Source organism: Meleagris gallopavo, chromosome 2 (assembly GCF_905368555.1).
Source record: "Meleagris gallopavo chromosome 2, MGAL_WU_HG_1.1, whole genome shotgun sequence".
Lineage (NCBI taxonomy): Eukaryota > Metazoa > Chordata > Aves > Galliformes > Phasianidae > Meleagris > Meleagris gallopavo.
In genome coordinates, this window is record NC_139405.1 from 29,354,923 (window position 1) to 29,375,498 (window position 20,576).

Sequence of the window (20,576 nt, forward strand, 5' to 3'; positions counted from 1 at the left end):
TTTTTATTTTTAAGTATGTGTGCTTTGTACTGCCATGAGAATGCTGATACACAGGGAGCAAGAGAGTCTCAATAAAGATCTTTCTTGCTTGGGGCTGTAATCCTTAGTGTCAGCATGCCATTAAGGCTCCCTGGATGTTTTTGCTTTAGGACAGCCTTTGGTGTGGCTGAGTCACCAGGGCAGCAAGCTATGTTAGCAGAGCTGGTAGGAGGAGCTTCAAGGGAGAAGCATTAAGTTTATGGAGATCACCTGCTGAAGGCAGTGCTGGAGGTGTGAGAGAAGGCTTGGAGCAAGGAGTGGGAGATCTGAGAGCATGGGTGTGCTTTGCTCCTTGTAGCTACTCTAAGGGCTTCTGTTCCAGCCTCCCAGGGCAGGCTGTGTGGAGACATCAGGTACCTGAGCTCCTTTCCACCTGTCTGCTGTCACTGCTTCTCCCTCTGCCACTGTGCTGGCCTGAAATGCTGATAGGTATGGGCAGTCTTTCTTCAGCCATTAATATGCTATTGATCCACAGCCCTCATGACAGTGTTAATGGACACTGATTGTGTATTATTATTATTATTATTTCCATAATCAGCCTCAAGCTGGAGTGAATTTTCCTTTTCAAACAGCCCATCCATATCATGCCCAGTATTGTGGGCTGGAGCAGGCCTGGTTAATTTGTATTACTGGAAGTTTTGGCAGAGCCTGTGGTCTTCATCCACAGTGGAGCAATCAGTGAGACCAGCTGAATAGCAATGGACCATACAACAACCTAGCTGCCAACCCTCTCCTGAGCGGGCATAGGCAGGATGTTCTATCTGAATCTCAGGATCCTTGCATACTCTTCCCATCCTGATAGGCCTTCCTCACTCCTGTGGGGGGAAAACTAGACCTCCTCCTTACTCTAATCCATTCTTCCATATCATTCAACAAGACCTGGACAGACCAGAGAGTTGTGCAGGTAGGAACCTGACAAGGTTTAACAAGTGTGGAGTCTTGCACCTGGGGAGGAATAACCAGATGCATCAGTACGGATAAGGGGGTAACCTGCTGGAGATGAGTTGTGTGGAGAAGGGCCTTGGTGCCCTGGTGGACAACAGGTTGGCCATAAGTCAGCAATGTGCCCTTATGGCCAAGCAGGCCAGCGGTATTCTGGGGTGCATTAAAAACAGAGTGACCATCAGGTTGAGGTAGTCTCTCTCTACTCTGGCCTGGTGAGGCTGTATTTAGAAAACTGTGTCCAGTTCTGGACTCCTCAGTTCAGAAAAGACATGGATCTCCTAGAAGTCCACTTGTGGGCGGTCCTATTGAGAGTGGCTATTCAGCCACTAATGGCTGAGGGAGATCTGTATTCAATTACGTGTGCTCCATAAACACCTTTTACCCCTTTTATACCTTTCCAGAATCTCCCTTCAAGATGCACCTCTTACATGCCGCTTGCTTGGGACTGGAAAGGTGAGGGAAAATACCAGAGGGTTCTTGAGGGTCTTCAGCAGCAGATTAGCAACAAATGCCTCCCAGCAGTGCTCCCTTGTAGCTGAGAAATAGAAGGCCATGGCTTCTTTGCCCAGAGCATGCTTGGGTTTAGCTGGGTTCTGTGAAACCTTGCCTGGAGGCAGCCAGGGGATTGCATTCCTGTGCAGATGAAGGCATTGATGGAAGGCACAGCCTTCTGGTGTAGCCACCTGGAGGGCTTGGCTACAGGAAACATGACTGCAGAAAGTCTGCAAACTGGTAGACTGTCTGGGAAGCGGGTAAGGACTGAAGCAGGAATTCAGCTATTCCTCTGTTCTCTTTGTTCTGCTACAGCATATCTGTTCTCAAGGGACACTCCTCTAATTTCTCCCTAAAATTTAGAATACGTAATAAACTGATAGAGACCTAAGAATGCCATTGCCTATTTGTCTTCTTGCTTTCTCCCTCTCTCTCTGCCCTCCTTGAGCTATAGATTTTCATTTGGCTGCTGGCAATGCAGTATCTGTCTCTTACCCTCTCTGTGAAGGACTTCTCATCATTACCATCACAGAGATAGGGGATCTCAGGTTCAAAAAGATGAAATGGGTAGACCTGTGGGTCATATGCACGTTACTCAGTCCTCTCCAAAAAACAGTTCTTTCCTTTTCTACTTTTTAATGATATTAGCAACCTCTAAGCACCAAGAGTGTCATAAACTTTCCAGATTATAGTAATAATAACATTGTACAGTACACTGCACTGGGAATAAAATTATTTTACCCACTCCAATTTTCTTTTGTTTTAATGTGTGAATATATCAAATGAAAGCGTAGTAGGAAGTCTCGATATAGGGGCCAAATGTGTTGCAAGCCAGCTCTTTCTGAAGGAAGAGCTTAATGCTGCAGGTTCAGAGCTTGAATTTTGCATTGTAAAGTGTCTGGCTTTGAATATTTGGTTGGCTCAGTTTCTCTAGAGTGCTTTGTGTAGTTCTGCTCCTAAAACGTTTAGTAGGACAGGCTGTATCTGCAAGACTCATTCCTTGTGGGGCTCCTCTGTGAATGGCTGAGATTCTTTCTCCATGTCCAGCACTTGCCTGATGTTCTAACCTTTCTTTTCACTCCCAAGGGCCTTCTTGAAACTGTTTCCTTTGAGAAGCAGGTCCTGCGTGTTGCCAGGACAAGATGGCAAACTGTCATCCTGAAATCCTCTAGGAGATGTGGGATGATGTCAAACAACGTATTCTTTCTGTTCAACATTCTATTCAAACACATTAGAAGTACAATTAATCCTCACCATCTCTCTGTCTATCTATGGTATGGAATGAGATGGCTTTCCCAGCCTTTGTGTATTGTGACAGGCTGAGCTTGGAACCAAGACTTCTGGAGTCCCATCCTATGATTTAACACAATCCTTTGGGAGCTGGATTCATCCTTTGCTCAGCCTCCTTCGCTCCTATCAGGTTGTATTTAAGGCTGTTTTCTCAGCCTCCCATGCCATTTCCTTGAGCGCTTTTCTCTCCAAGACAGCCCTAGGCTTTTTGGTCTCACTTTTGAGAGATATGAGTTCATATGAGGTTTAAAACATGGTAAAATGATTGTTGGTCTTGCAGGAGACCTGGTGCTGTGATTGCAGGAGAGATGTTACAGCTTGAATAGTAGTGATTCAATTAAGGTGATGTCTCTTTCCACTAAATGGAGCTTAAGGTATTCCTAATGGTAGCACAAAGCTGAATGTACACCCCCATGTTTCTAAGCTTTGTGACAGCCCAGGTGGACCCGGGGGGATTGGGGAGAGAAGAATTAAACTGACACAATGTTTATCTCCAGCATTCTCATTTTGCTATAGGTTAGTGCTATATATTGCTTTACACTGCAGAGCAAGGATTAATTTATATAATATTTCTATCAAACTCAGGTAACAATGATGATGACAAAGTGTTTTGGTACTGCAGCAGTTCACAAAAACCCTCTTGTACAATACAGCTGTACTTACTGTTTTGCTGTGGAAATTACCTATGTAGAAATGCCTTTAGGCAGGTGAGATGGAGGTTACAGAAGGCAGGTAAAAGTATGGCGGTGGGATGGCCAAAGGGAGAAGCATGCAAGTTGGAAGGCTTGAGGCTAAAGAGTTTGTGCACCGCGTGGGGCACAGCCGAGCAACTTGAGGCAACATTTAACTGGGAGCAAGAGCTGCAGATAAATATTCTAATTCTCCACGGGGTGGCTGGCAATTAGTTTTCACAGCAAGGTCATGTTTGCAAAGGGAGAACAGAGCCACCAGCCGGCAAACATAGCCCAGAGAATGAGAAGAGAGATTTCGATAGCTTTGCTGCTGTAGGGTGTCAGGACCCCACTGAAACAGGGGTAGTATAGGTCAGGAGGAGTGTGTGCTACAGGATAGGAAGGGACAGGGTTTTTCTCTTTTAATCATAGAGAGGGAGTCTTCAGCATCACAGAGCACGTCTTGGCATTGTGAGCAATGTTCTGCAGTTCATGTGGGTAGAGGTGTTATTATGGCATGTCTGCGGAGGGCTGGAGCAGCGCGATAAGAGGCAGTATTTTGGATTTGAAGTGTACTGGCAAAGGTTACATGGGCATCTGAATTGCTGCTCTGCCATTGTTCACTTGACAAGCAATCATGCAGTCTTTTACTGATAAGTCACTGTTTTACTTAAAAAGCGTATACATGTGTTCATATGTATATATGCACATAAGTTCCTGCTTTCTCCTTCCTTCTGCATTGAAAAAGAATTTTCTGCCATCCAGGCAGGGGAAGGTCACTCATCTGCTCAGTTGTATTAGTGGAGCTTTGACAGCTGGTTTCAGAGATGGCAGGCAAGTTCCTACAAGTCCTGCAGATGAAAAAGATTAAGGGAGTTTATGCCATCATACTGTTCAAATAAACGTACTGCTTCTCTTAGTCAATAGCTTCGATAGCAATGAGCCCATGATGATTTTGCCAACCAAGTAACATCAGACTGGAAGGGCAGTGAGAGACTGGCATGGATTGCCCAGAGAGGTGGTAGATACCCCATCCCTGGAGACACTCAGTGTTGGGCTAGACGATGCTCTGAGCACTCTGGTGTAGCTGTAGGTTCTCTGTTCTCTGTTGCAGGAGAGTTGGATCAGCTGACCTTTTAGGGTCCTTTCCAACTCAAACAATTGTGATTCTAAAAAGAGAATAGCTTGCTGCATGACTGTGCCATGATGGAGAGCCCAGCAGCAAGAGCAGCTTTCTGCCCACAGTCCTGTGGCCACTCCTGTGTCATAGCTGCTCAGGGATCAGTGCTTTGTAGTGACACCAGTTTGTACAAGCTGACCTCTGCTGCCTAAGCCCAGCCTGCCCTGAGTCTGTGCTGCTGGTGGATGAAATCAGCGTAAATCTGAGCACTTCTATTTGCCATCTGGTTGGGTTTAGAGCATTTTGGTCATGCTTGGAGCAGAATAAGAAATCATTTAAAAAAAAATTAAAAAAAATCCATGAACGAAAATAGTAGTTCATCTAACCTTGAGGAAAAAGTGGGTGCTCAGTTCAGCTGTGACAGGTGGTACAAATCAGTGTTTGTTTCAGAAGACTCACTCAGGCTCTTTGCTTTAAACCCTTGGATCACCTGTCTTGTCATTGTCTTGTTAGTTTGCATTGTATTTCACTAATAGCAACTGGAGCTGTGACTGGAGTCACCTGGAAGTGTTGCATCAAGACAGGGCAGTGCATCCCAGGGGCACTCTCACTGAGGTAGTGGTTCTTAGACACTTGTGGGTTTCTCTGTTCCTTGAAGTGTGACTGGAGTTTTCCCCTCGAACAAGCACAGGTGTCTTGTTGGGCTGCGCAGTCACTTTCAATACATCTCAGCCGCTTCAGTAATCACACATCCTTTTGGAGTAGGGAACTAAGGGCTGCTCATACAGACCTCCAGAGTTAAGGTGATTTTGTTACTAGGTCCTCTTTTCTTGCTGTTTCTCTCTCCCTGCTGTTGATTAGAGCTATAGTGGATCAGTTCGTTGGAGATGTGCAGCTTTTAAACTCTGTTCTGGGAACTTTCTTTCCATGAATTTTTCCCTTGTGCAACTCTCTTGTTCTCCTGGCTGGACTGGCAGTCACTGGTCTACTCCTAGAGTCCTGGGAAGAGTGAGGGAGCACTAGAGGTGTAATGATTTTCTGGTCCCACAGAGTCTGTTCCCTCTGGCACAGGGTTGCAATGGTCACTGTTTAATTTGGAAAAGACTTGTTTTTCCTGTAGCGTGCACCATGCATGTTCTAGGGACATACTGAAAGCCATATGGAGCCATATTCTGACTCCACTCAGCAGTTATCCTAGCCCCCTGCATAGTAAATTATAGTCATTAGGCCTATTTTAGACAGGCATAGAGCAGCTGCGATTTGACCAGATCCCTGCTTTAACCTCTTGTGTATGCTCATTTCTGGAAGAGCAGGGTTCTCAGCCCATTCAGGAAGGTCTTAAAGAATACTCCATATTTTCTTTTCAGTGCCTAGAGCTGCTAATCTCAACAGCGCCTAAGAACTTTAAGTAGAAGGTGATACCAGGCTCCCAGGAAATAAGGATAATTACTCAATTCTCCATCTTCTGTGTCTTTTGTGCCTCATACCCAGCACTGTCTGGCTCTTCCCTTCTGTGGTTTGAGAGGTTGCTCTTCCACCCTGCTGTGGGCACAGCTGTCATGGGTAGTGGAGTCAAGGGGATGGAGTGCTGCTTGTTTCCTTCGTTACCTCTTCTTTCTTCTCTGCAGCTCCTGCTCAGGCCCAAATTATCCATGCTGGGCAGGCGTGTGTGGTGAAGGAGGATAACATCAGTGAACGTGTTTACACGATTCGGGAAGGGGACACACTGGTCCTGCAGTGTCTGGTCACAGGACACCCCCGGCCACAGGTAAGACTTCAGTCTCACCTGTCAGCAGGATACCCAACTTTCTCCTGTACGTTGGAGCCAGGTAGAATCCTATAGCACAAATATTAACAGTTCAAACTGTGAAGAAGCCTTGTTTTCAAAGAATATGGTCCAAACTGCTTTTCAGGAGCCTATCCAAAACATCTAGTGGTATTCAGTATGTGAAGTTTCTCTCAAAATAGAAGAGCAGTCCATTGTACAATCCACCCTCAAACCTTTGACCCCACTTTTTACAAAAACCTGAGCAGGCTAGAGGAGGTTTGACCCACATGCTGACCACAGAAGTAGGTCCTTCATGGCTCATCTCTTTCTTATTCTCTGGAAGGGGGAACTTGCTTGGGGGAGTTGAGAAAGTTGTTTGTGGTGCACTCTGCAGAGCTCCACAAAGAGCCCACTGGTCCTTGCTTTAGAGCCACCAACCAGAGGCAGATTCAGACTTGCAGTGCTGGAGATGTTCATGCTGTGGTCAGCCTCAGCCCAGTGAGGAGGCTTGGGAGTGAATACATCTAACTGCTGCAGTCCTTCCTCAGGGTCCCTGATGGCTGCATAGCCTCAGTCCTATGCAACCCCCTCTGCACCCCTCAGATACTCAGAGCAGGCTGTTTCCATATCAGTGTGAATGGCGTCTATAAAGACGCTCAGTCAAGAGCATGGGTCTGCCTGCTCTTGGACAATGTGGAAGGCATGGCAGCTGGTGTGTGCTGGGAGGCAAGGTGTGCCAGAATACGCTCAAGGGATCCAAGTATGATATGTGCACCTTCTTGGCCCTCTTTTTCAGTCTTTCCAGTCAAAGATGTGCTGAGCAGTATACATTAGCGTATGTCAATCAACCCCTCCATGGACTTGCTTGTGAAGAGATGGTTTACTCAGAGGAGACAACAAAGGAGAAGGAGAGATTTTCAGCAGGATTTGAAATGGATTGTCCATCAAAGCATATCCAGGAAGCAATTAAAATATAAATAAATCTGAACCAAGCCAGCAAGAATGATCAGCCTAAACTTGTGTGGTGGGTGATAGCTGTGTAAATCAGAAGTGAGGAGGATGGCGAGGCTAGCTCTACAGAAGGATGTTGAACATGTGAGAAGATGCTGGCTGGTTGTGGAGATTTGAGCCTGAGAAGACAGATTTCTGTAGCAGAGTATGATGCAGACAGCATGCTTGTGGGCAACACTGAGGTGTGATATTGCCCAGATGCACGCAAGGGACTCTGTAATGCAGAACCAGGCATGACGAGGGAGGCTGGGACCTGTGTGCATTAAACATGGCATGTGTCCTATTTCTGCCCTCTCTCTTCACAGATAGATTTCTTTCCCAGCTAAGCTCTTTTCCTAACCTTTGTTTAATCTTTTCCTTCTTATCAGCCAGTCATTAAAGTATGAAAATGTGGCCAAAATACTTAAATGAGATTGAAATTGAAAAGATTAAAGAGCTGGCTGAAGTATTTTTGCAAACAGGAGACTTGATGCCCTCAGACAATTTCATAATAAGCCTACAAAGGCTAAATAAATCCTTGATCATTAGCTCCAAAGTCTGCTCAGCCTGGTGCTCTGAGACTGTGATTTAAACATGCCTGCCATTTCTAGAGTGCCAGCATCAATCAGGTGGTGGCAGTGAGCTTTAGGCAAAGCCTGGGGTAAGGGGTCAAGGAATCTGGTCCTTCCCATCCATCGCCAAAGTTAAATGAATGTCTGTCTCCTTTCTGTTGGCAGATCCTGTTGGATCCCAGCCCCAGAGACTACAAGGCACAGGTGTGGGAGCCATCAGTGTCATCAGCCTTTAGAAGGGTAGTTTGTGATATAGACAGTCAATGGGCTGAAGCCATCTCACCCTTCTATCATCTGGGCTGTAGAAAATGAGGGCAAGCTTGTACGAATGCTGCTTAGACTGCACCTCATTACAGGTGTTAAAATAACCTTAGTCTTTAGAAGTGTTGTCCTCTTGCCACCATTCATTGTGAAATACTGTGTCACTATGTTGTCCCCATCAGTCAGGACCTTAAGACACGTAACATACGGTCAGAAATCCAAGATATCCTGAAATCTGAAGGGATTCTTGTTTCTTTTCTTTTTCTGTTGTTTTAAAATCAAAGTAGAAGTTTGTATACTGCAGAAGGATGATGTATAAAAGTAACATACATGGGGTTCCCTGTGGGAAGGAGGCGAGAGCCAGATAGTGACAGCGGTTTCAACTTTGGAAAAGCAAACAGAAGAAATAACCTTGCTGTCCAGAGAAAGATGAAAGGGTGCTGACTGCAATAAAAGCTCTGTAGCTGTAAGCTGATGTCTTCTATAACTTCATGGCCTGCTAGCCACGTGGGATCCTGAGGCTTAACGCTGAAAGTCCTGTGCTGCTCTTACAGTGATATTAAACTAAGCAAGTTAGAGGACAAGAGCAGGAGTGATGAGTATGCTGTGTGTGTCTGTGTGATCTGAAGGATTATCCCAGGTGCTAGGACATGGGAATTGGTGATGGCTAAGAATTAGCAACTAGCCTGCAGAGACATACTGAGATCAGCAGTTGAACTTCGGTAGTCTGGTGGTGCTTCAGGGCCCATTTCTATAAATGACTGGGTAGGGGGCAAAAGGGAGTCCTGCTGTCCCCTGGGATCTCTGGTTTCTGTCGCTGGTAGATTGTTTCTCTTTCTCGTGCAGGTGAGATGGACCAAAACAGCTGGCAGCGCGTCGGACAAATTCCAAGAGACGTCAGTGCTTAATGAGACCCTTCGGATTGAGAAGATCCAAAGGCTGCAGGGGGGCCGCTATTACTGTAAAGCAGAAAATGGGGTTGGGGTTCCTGCCATCAAGTCCATTCGAGTAGATGTGCAGTGTAAGTCGTTTAGTGGCAACCCAGATCTTCCCACAGTTCTACTGTGTGTCTCTGTCTTGCTGCGGGGCTGGTAGGGAGCTGCACTGCCCTAGGACTGTGTGCACCAAATTCAGTGGCAAAGGGACTGTTATGCTTTTTTTCCCTAGTGGTCAGATCCATCTGGGAAAAAGATGGCTCTGCCTGTCCATGCCAACACTCTTTTCTAGGTATTCTGATGTCTGCCACTACCAGAAGTTCTAGCACTAGTGTGGGATGTAGCATTGTTGATGGCTACTGCTGTCTTTGTCTTCATTTTGAAGCTGGCTTGGTTCTTGAAATCAGTACTACTTCAGATGTCTGGAGCATTTCTGAAACCCCATATCTCAAACTGCAGTGTGGTAGAAACAGCAAAAGATTCTGGGATGCATCTGAAGAAGCTGAGCTGTGAAAAGATAAATGTGAAGGAAACTACTGAGGATCCCTTGGTTTCAAAAGTGACTTAGTATTTCTCTGGCTGTTTGCAATGCCTGTCTATCTTGTGTTCTGGCAGTGCTATTAGGAGCTCTCCACCTTTGAAGGTTCTCATGCTGATTCTTGGGCATTCTTATATTTATTCTTGGGCAACTGTGGCCAAAAGAGGAGGTTAGGCTTGTCCTATACTTCCCAGATAAGAGGAATTGGTGTTTAAGGTCTAGGCAACTTTTGAAGAGGTTTGCCCTCTAGGATTAAGATTCTGCTCGTTGCTCTTGGCTATCCACTGTTCCAGATTCCTCCAACCCTATTAACCCCACATCCCTCTCCTCTTATCATCTGAGAAGATCCAGCAAAGGACTGATGCAGAAGTTGCAAGTGATTATAAAGTTCTTCTAGCAAGGTGGCCTTTTGTGCTGATGTAACTATTGTCAGCAGCCTTCAGGCTTAAAAACCCCAGGATGTGCTTGAAGTCTGGGCAGAGACTTCGCTTGCAGGAAACAGTGCCTGGTTGTATCCCTTTACCCCCACTATCCAGTCTTGAAATGAGAGCTAGTGTGTTCAAGCGCTGTGCTATGTTCTGTTTAGACTTTTGTGTCTGTACATGAAAATCCTTATGCTTGGTTTACCTCATGATCCACATTTGTGTTATCTAGCTTGGAGTGGTTTTCATCTCCCTTCCTTCCTTTCCCTACCCTGTACTGGTGGTAGTAGAGCATGAGCACCATCCCACAGATCAGGAGTATATGCATGAGTGTCCAACCTTTTGGCTTTCCTGGGTCACACTGAGTGACAAGGAATTGTCTTGAGTCATGTGTAAAATACGTAATATAGTTAGAGCATGTAAGCAACAAAACCTGTTTTTTTAATTTTTACTTTCTACTATTTTTTATTAAATCATTTTTTTAAAAGGGCAAAAAAATCATAAAACTAGCAGATGGGACACGTATGGCAGATCACTTCATCTGAGCCTCTTGCCACTTTGAATAGGATGAATATTACTTCATGGGCATTGTGTAGCTTTGTTGGAGAAGTCCTGACACCCACCAAGCTCTGCTTGGCTTCTCTGACCATTTTCTCTCTTGCATACAATAATTCTCCATATTAAAAGAGTCTTGTTTTTCTCAGTACTCAGTATGGCAACTTGTCAGAGTCTTTGTCTCTAGGAATTGGGCTATCGCAGGAGTCTCTCTTCATGGGCTATGGGAATTCCCTTTACTTCTGAGATGCAGACTGGAACTAGAGTGATGTAGCATCCTTGTGGTCCTTCATGCAGCTCTGACCTGTAGAACTGTGGGGCTAATGGGATGGCCAAGGGCTCTCTTATACTAACATCTACTCTGAAGATGGACTTGGTAATGCACCTCTGTTCTGCTCGCTTGGTTTTTGGGGAGGAGAATCTATTTTCTGCTAGTATTTGCAAATACGTATAAGGGAACACATAGGAACAGCCACAGTTTTTGTTGAACGCTCACCCTGGCAACCTTCATCTGAATGAACCAGAATTTGAAAACACAGCCCTCTTTTCCCCACATCCCTGTTTGTAGTTAGAGGTAAGAAATCACTCTCATTTGGACCTTGGTGTCTTTGACATCCAGTCCTAGTGTTCACTCATAGTATTAGACAGAAAGGTTGTGTGAAGAGCACTGTTGGTACCAAGAGGATATCAAACTAGAAGCACTAACCTGTGTAGCAAGTTATTCCTTTGCCCCAAGTGTGTGTTGAGTGAGACTTTAAAGTGTTGTTCAGATGCTGGCAGAGAGGCAGCTGCAGAGTGGAGTATTTTTATGTGCAAGAGAGGGAAAGAAAAAGAAAGAATAGATGTTTACAAGCTTATATTGCGCATGAAACATCCCATGTGATCTTCTCCATGAGCCGCCTTGGGCCAAATTTATCATTCGTGCAGCTCACTGACATCAGTGGCTTTACTCGTACATCAAGCACATGTGTATCGTCGTAGGTCTTATTTCAGCTTTTCTCAGGAGGACTAGGCTTACAGCTGACTGCTATTAAAGAAGGATGGAAAATTTGAAGGAGGAAAGGTCTAGCAAGAAAAAGGAAGGTAATATTTTCTATTTGGGGAGTAGCTGGGAACCAGCAGACTTGAATGGAGAGTGTCATCTTTGATGAAGGGAAGTGTTTTGCCATGCATCCTGCAGAGAAATGGGGCCTCAGAGTGGTGGTAGCTACTGAGTTATTCATATAAAGGATGAACAAATAAAGGGAGATTAAGGAATGCAGAAGAAAGACAGTGCCCAAAGTCCAAATCCAAGAGAATTTAGTGTAAAATTTAGTCATGACTATATGGAGAAAGCGCTTCATGGACAGGAGCTGTTTATCTCCACTTGTGTATGTTTTTCTACAGTCTTGGATGGTTTTTGTGTGTTTTGATTTTGTTTTCTCCTGCCTCGTCCACAGCTCTACTCATCTCTCTGAGCTATGTTATGGTCAAGCCAACAAGATACATCTTGCAAAAATATGCAAATCCAATAGTTAACACTTGTGATTCAGCAGAGAACATACGTTATTTGGATGACTCGTTAGCAGAAACTCATCTCTCCTCCCCCACTTCCTTCCTGGGAGCCAGACTTCCAAACTTGCAAATCTCTAAAATAACGTATCTTGAAAATTAGGTGACACAAAAGAGCTGGAGGTGATGGGCACGTGTCCTCTTCCTCTCTGCTGTTATGTGGAGAAGACAGTGCTGGCAACTGAAGGGCATTCTGGATATGTATGCTTCAGTTGTTTTTCAGTTGAAGATGGGTTCATAAAGCTTCTGAAAGTACAGAAGTGCTTCACTGAGCTCAACAGACTACTTTGAAGACAAAGCTTAAGGTCATGGGGCACACTTCAGTTTTAGAGGGCAAAGTTGTCCCAGCTTTTCAAATGGGATTTTTACATTTAATCCTATTCAATATCGAAGTGGTTCTGGAAGGGGAAAGATCCACGTCCTTAGAGGTTTTCTCTTTCTCTGTGCTTCCTCGGCTCCTTGATGTTCAGACAATGTCTGACGGGAGGGGAAAAAAAAAAAAGGAAAAAATCTAACAAGGTAAATACCTCCTTTTTAGCAGGAAGGCAGTCAGGCAGCAGTGTGACCTGGATGGAAGCAGAAAAAGCAGAAAGTACCCTCCAAGTACCCTCCCTCCAGGGCTATTGCTTGTGTCCTTGCAAGTGAAGTTATTGATAACCACTGAATCAATGACAACAGTTGTGTGATGTGGATATGGTGAAGGAAGATTTGGAAGAACTAATTTCTGTAAAGGGAGAAAAGAACCTGATCAGTTTAGGAGTGAGTGATAGAGATGCAGTGAGTAAATGTTACTGAAGAGTCAGCACAAACATTGTGAAGGAGAAAATACAATACTTAAACTGGGCATAAGAGGGAAGTTATACACACCTATCGCTATGTTTTGCCTCTCGTGTTCTAGTGGCACTCCATCAAGACTTGCTGCTGTCTAGGACATTGATCTTGTCCTGGTTTCTATCCAAACCCCTTGACTTGTCAGCCATGGGGGGACTGACTTGTCAGTCAGAAGGGGACTGGAAGGTGGGAGCAGAGGAAATGAGGATGTGGTAGAGTTTCCTGGGATCCTTCCAACTTCTCGCTGAAGCTGATAATGGTGATTTTTGGGTGTGAGGTGTCATTGGTGGTCAGATGACCAGCCCATTGGTCAGACGGGTGTGTGGCAAACAGATGGTTTACTGGAATCTGCAAACCAGAGGGTGCTTTCTATTCTCTGAATGTTGTGTGGTGAGCGGGAGAATTCTGGCTTCTCCTGTCTGTTCCCTTTAGATGCTGTTAGTATTACCTGTCCTCAGATCAGTTCTAAATTCAGCAGTTGTCCTTGGCTAAATGAATGGGAGCTTCCCCTCTCCCCCACAGCCCTTGGAGCATCATCTGCTCTGCAGGCTGTACATGCAGACTGTGCTTCACTAACAACTGCTGCGGCCCTCCTTACCTTCCTTCCAGATCTAGATGAACCTGTCCTCACTGTTCATCAGACCATCAGCGATGTACGTGGCAGTTTCTACCAGGAGAAGACTGTCTTCCTCCGCTGCACCGTCAACTCCAACCCACCAGCTCGCTTCATATGGAAACGGGGAGCTGAGACGCTTTCCCACAGTCAGGACAATGGTGTGGACATCTATGAACCCCTCTATACACAGGTGAAAAAAAGCAAACCTCCATGAGCTTGTGACGAACATCTTAATGTGATGTAGTGCCCTCTGTAGTGGATGGTATTTCTCTCTCTGTGTGGGTTACAATGGTGGGGAGAGGGTGGTGGGCACTGCAAGGAGCACCAGTTTCGAAAGGGCTGGTAGTGCGTTCTTCTGTTTGCAGGTCCTCAGGGAGAAAGAGAAGCAGGAGAGGAAGAGGGAACATGACAGCCTAGTGTCCTTGACTTGGCGTTTCTTCCCCTTTTGGTACTGTCCTTGAGTACAGGATGCAATTTCCCTATTGAGTTTTACGTGGCTGTGGGGTGACTGAGACTGTTCTCCAAGTAAAAAATCTCAAGATGGGGTCTCCTCTAATTCTGTGCTGCTTTTTTCTTAAACAAGCACCCAAGTTTAATAAATAGGAGAAAGGGCTTCCTATTTAGCAGTGTGAGAGAATGGCAAGGATTGCAATGGGCTTGGTGAGGTAAATCATAAAATTGTTTGGGTTGGAAGGGACCCTAAAAGGCCATCTGGTCCAAGTCCCCTGCAATGAACAGGGACACCTATAGCTAGATCAAGGTGCTTAGAGAGCAGGCCAGCCTCACCTTCAGTGTCTCCAAAAGATAAAGATGTTTTCCAAAAGGCCACAAGCAGCAGAGGCTGGGCACTTTCTGACCATCTTATGACAAGGTTCCACATCGTCTCTGTTCACCTTACCTGCCTGTGCTGGACTTGCCCCTGCACAGCCATGTTATCCCCCTGAATGCCACTTTCTTCACAGTCACTTTGCTGATGACTCAGTGGGTGATTGAGGGGGTTTTTCTAGCTCTGAACTTCAGATGTCAGTCGGCACTAGAACTTAGGGAGGATGACTAGGATGGGTAGGAAGGGAGGGCTAGGAGGGCAGTTCCTGAGGGCACCTATTTCATCCCACATCCAGTTCTGCTCTCGGGCACTCCCAAAGCTGGGCCCTAAGCACATTGTGACTGAGTCTGATTTTTGAGCATGCCCCAGGCAACCTTTCAGTTAATGCAGGTGTGTTCATATTTTATTGAAACATGCTATTTCTGCAAGTCGTGGGAATGGGCAGCCGAATGGAAACACACAGGAGATTAGGAGAGAGCACAGTGCTTTGGGTTTCCAAGCAGATTGCAGAAATGCTGTAGATCAGTGCTGTTTTAGTCCTGAAGAGAGCTTTGTATCATCTGGTGCTCTGTGGTATCCAACCAGGACATCTCTGGCCTCAGAAGGAAGCCACTATGGGCACATCCAGCTTTCGTTAAGCTCCCTATGGTTAACAGGATACATTGCTTAGGAAGAGGATGTCGTAGGACTTGAGATGTTTTCTGCAGCTAAATAAGGCATTGGTGGAAGTTCACTGCAGTGCCAGGTTAACACATAAATGAACCCAAGCCCTGCAGCTCCAGTCAGGCAATGTTCCTGCCCTGATGAGCCTTTGGGTTGAGCAGAGTTGAAGTTAGGTGAAGCACATGTGGAGAGTAAAACCTTCCTGGAGCTCACATAAATTGTGCTTAACAAAGCATTCTTCACAGGGCTCGTAGAATTGTCTGAGACAGGCCAGATAAACTGCTATCAGAGACAGGTTTGGGTAGCCCTTTGCACTAGAAAGGACAAAGATTTTGCTGTTTAAGCTTTTAAAAACTTATTTATGCTGAAGGTTTATACACATTTACCCAACATTTACTAATCAATAAACTGGATACATACGACTGTATAAGTCACTAGCTGACATGTACGTTGTAAATGCCATCATTTGTGCAGCATAGCAACAAATCTTAGGGGACAGGACTTCCGTAGGGTTATTGGTCTCCTAGGTATTTATCTTCCTAATTTACTCAGTTCAAATCCTTGTTCTATGCATATTAGCATGCCTGAGCTCATCGTCCAGTCCCTTGAGGTTGCCTCAAGAGGATTTGTCATGCTGACACCTTCTCACATTTACAGGCAATTATGGAATGGTTTCTCCAAAAGGGATTTAGACAAGCACAAGGAGCACAGCAGCGACAAGCTGTCGTGAGAAGACATATGAGTTGCAGGGTGTGCAAACCACAGGATGCATCTCTGAGCTTTCTGCATTCCATAAATAAAAATTTACGGAACACATCTATTGTTAATTTAACAACTTTATTCTGCTTTTATAACATGGAGTGTCAGCAAGTGATTCTTGTTTGTTGCCATAGCATGAGAAAAGGCTATCAAACTCAGTGCAGACACTCTGGATTTATGCCAGCATAAACGAGATTAGAATCTGAAGAAAAGAGATCAAAAGGGTTGGAAGGGGAGGGGGGGGAAATATTTGAGTATTTCTCTGAATTATCTTTTTTGTTTTCCTGTACTGCAAATTTTTTTTTCTTTTGTGGCTTAACTATTGATCATGCCATATTTAGGTCAGCATCAGCCCTGGTTTACTTTGTTTTTGCAATGCTGAGACCCCATTGACTTTATTTAGGCTCCCACTGACATCTCAGCATGAGTTCAGGGGCTGTCCTTGGACATTTAAGGCTTTTTTCTTTCCATGAGATGATTGTGACAAGAGCTGAGAAGAAATTAAGGCTAGACCCATTCGGCACTGCTTCCAGGTTTTGTGACAGTCATTTGCTGGGTGTTTTGAGAAATTCTGGAGGTGGAGCAGTCCCTGCAAATGCTTTGTGTCTCCTTTGTGTATAGCTAGGAGGGTTTGGAGTCTGCACAGCTTCCTGAGGTTTGAATGGTTATTACTTGCAAGCTTTGGGCCTGATGATGGACTTGCAGCGATGAACTGTACTTTGTACACATACATCTTTCTCCTCTTTTCTGCCTGACTCCCAGGGTGAAACCAAAGTCCTGAAGCTGAAGAACCTGCGGCCCCAGGATTACGCCAGCTACACGTGCCAGGTGTCTGTCCGCAACGTCTGCAGCATCCCTGACAAATCAATCACCTTCCAGCTCACGAACACCACAGGTAATGCAGCAGCCTGCTGAGCAGTCATGGCCTCTCCAGGCCTACAGCCTTTAGAGAACCACCTCCATTTCACACAGGTAGCTGACTGTTGTAAATCCTTAAGGCAGGAGCTCTGTGGTCAGGGATGCTTTAATTTCTTGCAGCCAGTGCCTCTTCCAGGCCTGCTGTGTGATCATTAAAGCAGACTATACGTAGGTGTTGAGGCACAACGGAGTTTTTAATCCAGACGCTGTTTTATTTATTTATAATTCTAAGTAATTTTAAAAATTTCGTACAGTCTGGAGCAAGGCAGCTGCTGCAGAAGTCCTTACAAATAATTCATCCATGTATGACTATGTGCTGCTTTGCAGTGCTACACTCAGAGCACTCCCAGCCCAGGGGTCCCGTGAGTACAGATGTTTTTGGAAGGCAAATATCTCTGGTGCCTTCCCAATAAATAAATCCTAGAACTGCACATGCACACTGATATCCATGCTGGCAGAGTCTGAGTGCACCTCCAGTTGCAAACAGAATCAATTTGGTACCTCTTGCTTGACATGCAACAGCTGAAAATCATGTACCAAATGCATTGCAAAAACCTGACTGCAACCAGTCCATTTAACAAGAAGAAAAAGAAACCACACCATTACAGAGTCCCCATTGTCTTGAATATTTTCAAATAATAAGTAAATGTCAGAAAGTTGCTTCTAGCTCTGGGGTATTCCATGATCAGAAAAGAAGGCAATGCAGGTGTTTGAATTATTCACCTCTCTCTTGTGTAGCACAAAGTAGTTTGTACCCCTGGTGTCATCTTTGTGCAGTGGAAACAGAACACTTTTGATGCTGACAACTGTTGATGGGATATTGTTGATACAGTATAAATTATGTTTATTGATCTGACTGAGCCCAGGGTGCTGAACAACAGATGCTTCATTTTATTTAGAAAGGAAAAAAAAAAGTGAACTATAGCTCATGTTGGAATAAAAATATTCCCCTTGTGGTAAGATCTGTGAGATCTTCTCAGGCAACTCATGTCACTTCCTGAGATTGTCTCAGAATGAAACCACAGAGAATGCAGGAATATTCCCTTTAAAAACCTGTGCTCATAATAAGGAAAGGGATCTCTGCCAGCTGCTATTTCCTGGTGTGGCTTTATCTTTGTAAAGTTCTAAAAAAAAAAAAATAAAATAATAATAATAATAAAAAAAAAAGTCACATTTCTCTTCATGCCCCCTCCCCTCTTCCAGCCCAGCCCTTCGTTATAGCCCAGCCCTTTTATGGAGTGAATAGGGAAAATTTATTTTCAAGTTGTTGCCAGATCAGAAGCCAGCATACATCTGAATTCATAGAATCATTAAGGTGGGAAAAGATCTCTCAGATCATCTAGAGCAGCCATTGACCAACCCCTGCCATACACACTGACCATGTCTCTTAGTACCACATCCACACAGCTCTTGAACACCTCCAGGGATGGTGAGTGTACCACCTCCCTGGGCAACTCTGCCACTGCATCACCGCTCGTTAAGAGAATAAATTTCTACTAATATCCAACCTGGACTGCTCCTGGGATACCTTAGAGCCGTTACCTCTCATCCTATTAAACACCAGCTTATTAGGTACTTATCAGAACTCTGAACTTGGTTCGTATATCTTATGCATCTAGTGATCTTTTTCTTGTGCTTTAGCTGTAAATGCATGTTTATAAATGGTTATAAAGGAGCCTGACACCACAAGCTCAAAGACTATGGATAATGTGTTCCCATTAAATTGTTTCAAGAGCTACACATGAAAATGAAGCTGGCATTGCACTAAAGGTAGGGTTTGTATTAAATAGCATGAGAATGTTTATCATTAAATATTATCTGGCTTACTTACAATGTTGGTAGTGTTGTGCACAGGTGAGAAAATACTGTAAAAAGAAATTGTAATTCTCTCCTTGTTTTGCATAGATCTCTTCCTCTTGTGTTCATACAGTGGCAGCTTCCATAGCCTCCTTCCCTCAGGATGCCCTTGCAACTGAAAAGGGTCCAAAGGGCGCAGAGGTGCATGGAAATCAATCTCTTAAACATTTATAGACCCAGCTGCAATTGACTGTGAGAGGAACTAGTGGAACAAGGGAATCTGCTCTTCTCAGTCTGTTTGCTCCTCAGACAGTTCACTTCTGCTCCCTGGGCAGTTGCCTTTAGGCAGACCACAGTGTCCAGCCTAGAGACGTGCTTCTCCCCAACCCAGCGTCAGAGGCTTGGCCCTCTCAGCAGGCAGAGAGCTCTCAGTCTGCAGCCTCAGCAGGAAGGAGACTTTCCTTGCTGCTGTCCTGTGGCTCTGGAGCAGCAGGTTGGATCCAGCAGAACCGCGGCGCCAACTCAGCACCAGGCTGTCATTGCTTGCTCCAGCAGGGCAGGGCTGATGTTTTCTCTTTCCTTGATTTCTGCAAAATTAAGCAGCCCAGCTGGTTAATTCTCCTGCAGTTTTACTGCAGCAAATTGGACTTCAAAGGGAATTGAAAGCGACTCTTTGTTTTTAATGGTCCCCTTGCTTCTCTGCAGACTCTGCCAGCAGGTTTTCTGAGCCAAGAACAAAAGGAATTGCCACAGGTTACAAATAAATGAGATTCATCTCATGCATAACAATGTCTGCAGCTTGTTAACCCTTATCTACTGATAGGAGTGGGAGTGAGATCCCATGCAGACTGCCACAGCCAGGGCTCCATTTCGGGACTATGGAGGCTCTCTGCTTCAAGCTGTGTGGGTGGCAGCTTTGCAGCTTTTCTGCTTCCAATCTTACATGCACATACAATGCAGTGCTTGCCCAATGCATCACTTCTTTTCCATGCTTCTTTGCCCAGATCATGTTACAGCTTTGCAAGATGAGTGTTGGTCCTATCTGCACATCAAGCAACACAGGATCCCAAAATCTTAACCAAAGGCTGCAGGAGTTCTTGTTCATGCTCACCAACTGACATCTTTTTGGATGTAAGCAGGTTTCAACCTTTCTCTAGCTCTGATGTAGATGCATTTACAAGCAAGATGCTGCTTCTATCAGCTTGTCTGTGCCCTTGACTGAGACCTGTTCAGTGTCAGGGGGCAGGAACAGCTATATGGTATCAACTGTATTCCTTCTTGCCACAGAAAAGTATCCTGTCTAGGCCACAGTCTGTTGAGTTATTTTGTATCTGGGTTTCACCAAGTTTCATGAGGTCATCTGGAGCTCAGAGAGGACAAATCCTTGCTTTGTCACTTAATGAGCCTTTGGGCATGGGCTTCTCTCCTGGAATGCTGGAAGCAATCATAGGTCCTGAGTGCAGGCTGTTGCCTCTCAAAATTCAAGGGCTCCAACCCCAGGCTTCAAAATGGCCAGGAGTGCAGGAGGCAGAGGAGTAGCCCTCGTCCTTAAGCATGGCTGTCCACACCTGGTGCAAAAAGCACATGCCACGGCCAGGATGAGGGCATTGCATTTGGTGTGCTAACGCAGTATTCCAGCATAGCAGTAGTTGCAGTGCTAAATTATAGTGCAGGTGCTGAGGAGGGAGCGCTCCTTGTCTTGTTTGTACGAGCTGTAATTCAGAGATCCAACACTAACCCAGCACAGCTCATTAACACAGGTCCAGGGAGAGAGAGGCTGAAATAATGATGCTGTTAAATCAAGCTTCATGAATATGGAACAATGTCTTATTTTGCATTATTATGGCAGTTACTTAAAACATACTCCCAGCCTTTGTGCTGTGGACTGCTACTTTCTCAGCTCTGTCTGGATGGAGCCAGCAGTGATGCTGACAAGGGCTTTAAAAAGCTTGTCTTGGGATGAGGCAGAGAATGCAAAGGGAGGATGTGATGAAACTGAGAATACAAGGGGAGGAGT

At 45.1% G+C, this 20,576-nt stretch overlaps 1 protein-coding gene across 3 annotated transcripts in view; it reads left to right on the forward strand.

The window, feature by feature from the left end:
- MDGA1 (MAM domain containing glycosylphosphatidylinositol anchor 1) overlaps positions 1-20,576 on the forward strand; it is a 135,209-nt gene that overhangs the window by 35,670 nt on the left and 78,963 nt on the right. For 2 of the 3 annotated variants that reach the window (XM_085219436.1, XM_085219437.1), the window contains exons 2-5: positions 6,186-6,325; positions 8,995-9,169; positions 13,590-13,786; positions 16,607-16,739. In XM_085219436.1, the coding sequence (XP_085075562.1) occupies positions 6,186-6,325; positions 8,995-9,169; positions 13,590-13,786; positions 16,607-16,739 (645 nt within the window). The remainder of the gene's footprint in view (positions 1-6,185; positions 6,326-8,994; positions 9,170-13,589; positions 13,787-16,606; positions 16,740-20,576) is intronic. The other variant, XM_085219438.1, reaches the window with a different exon arrangement.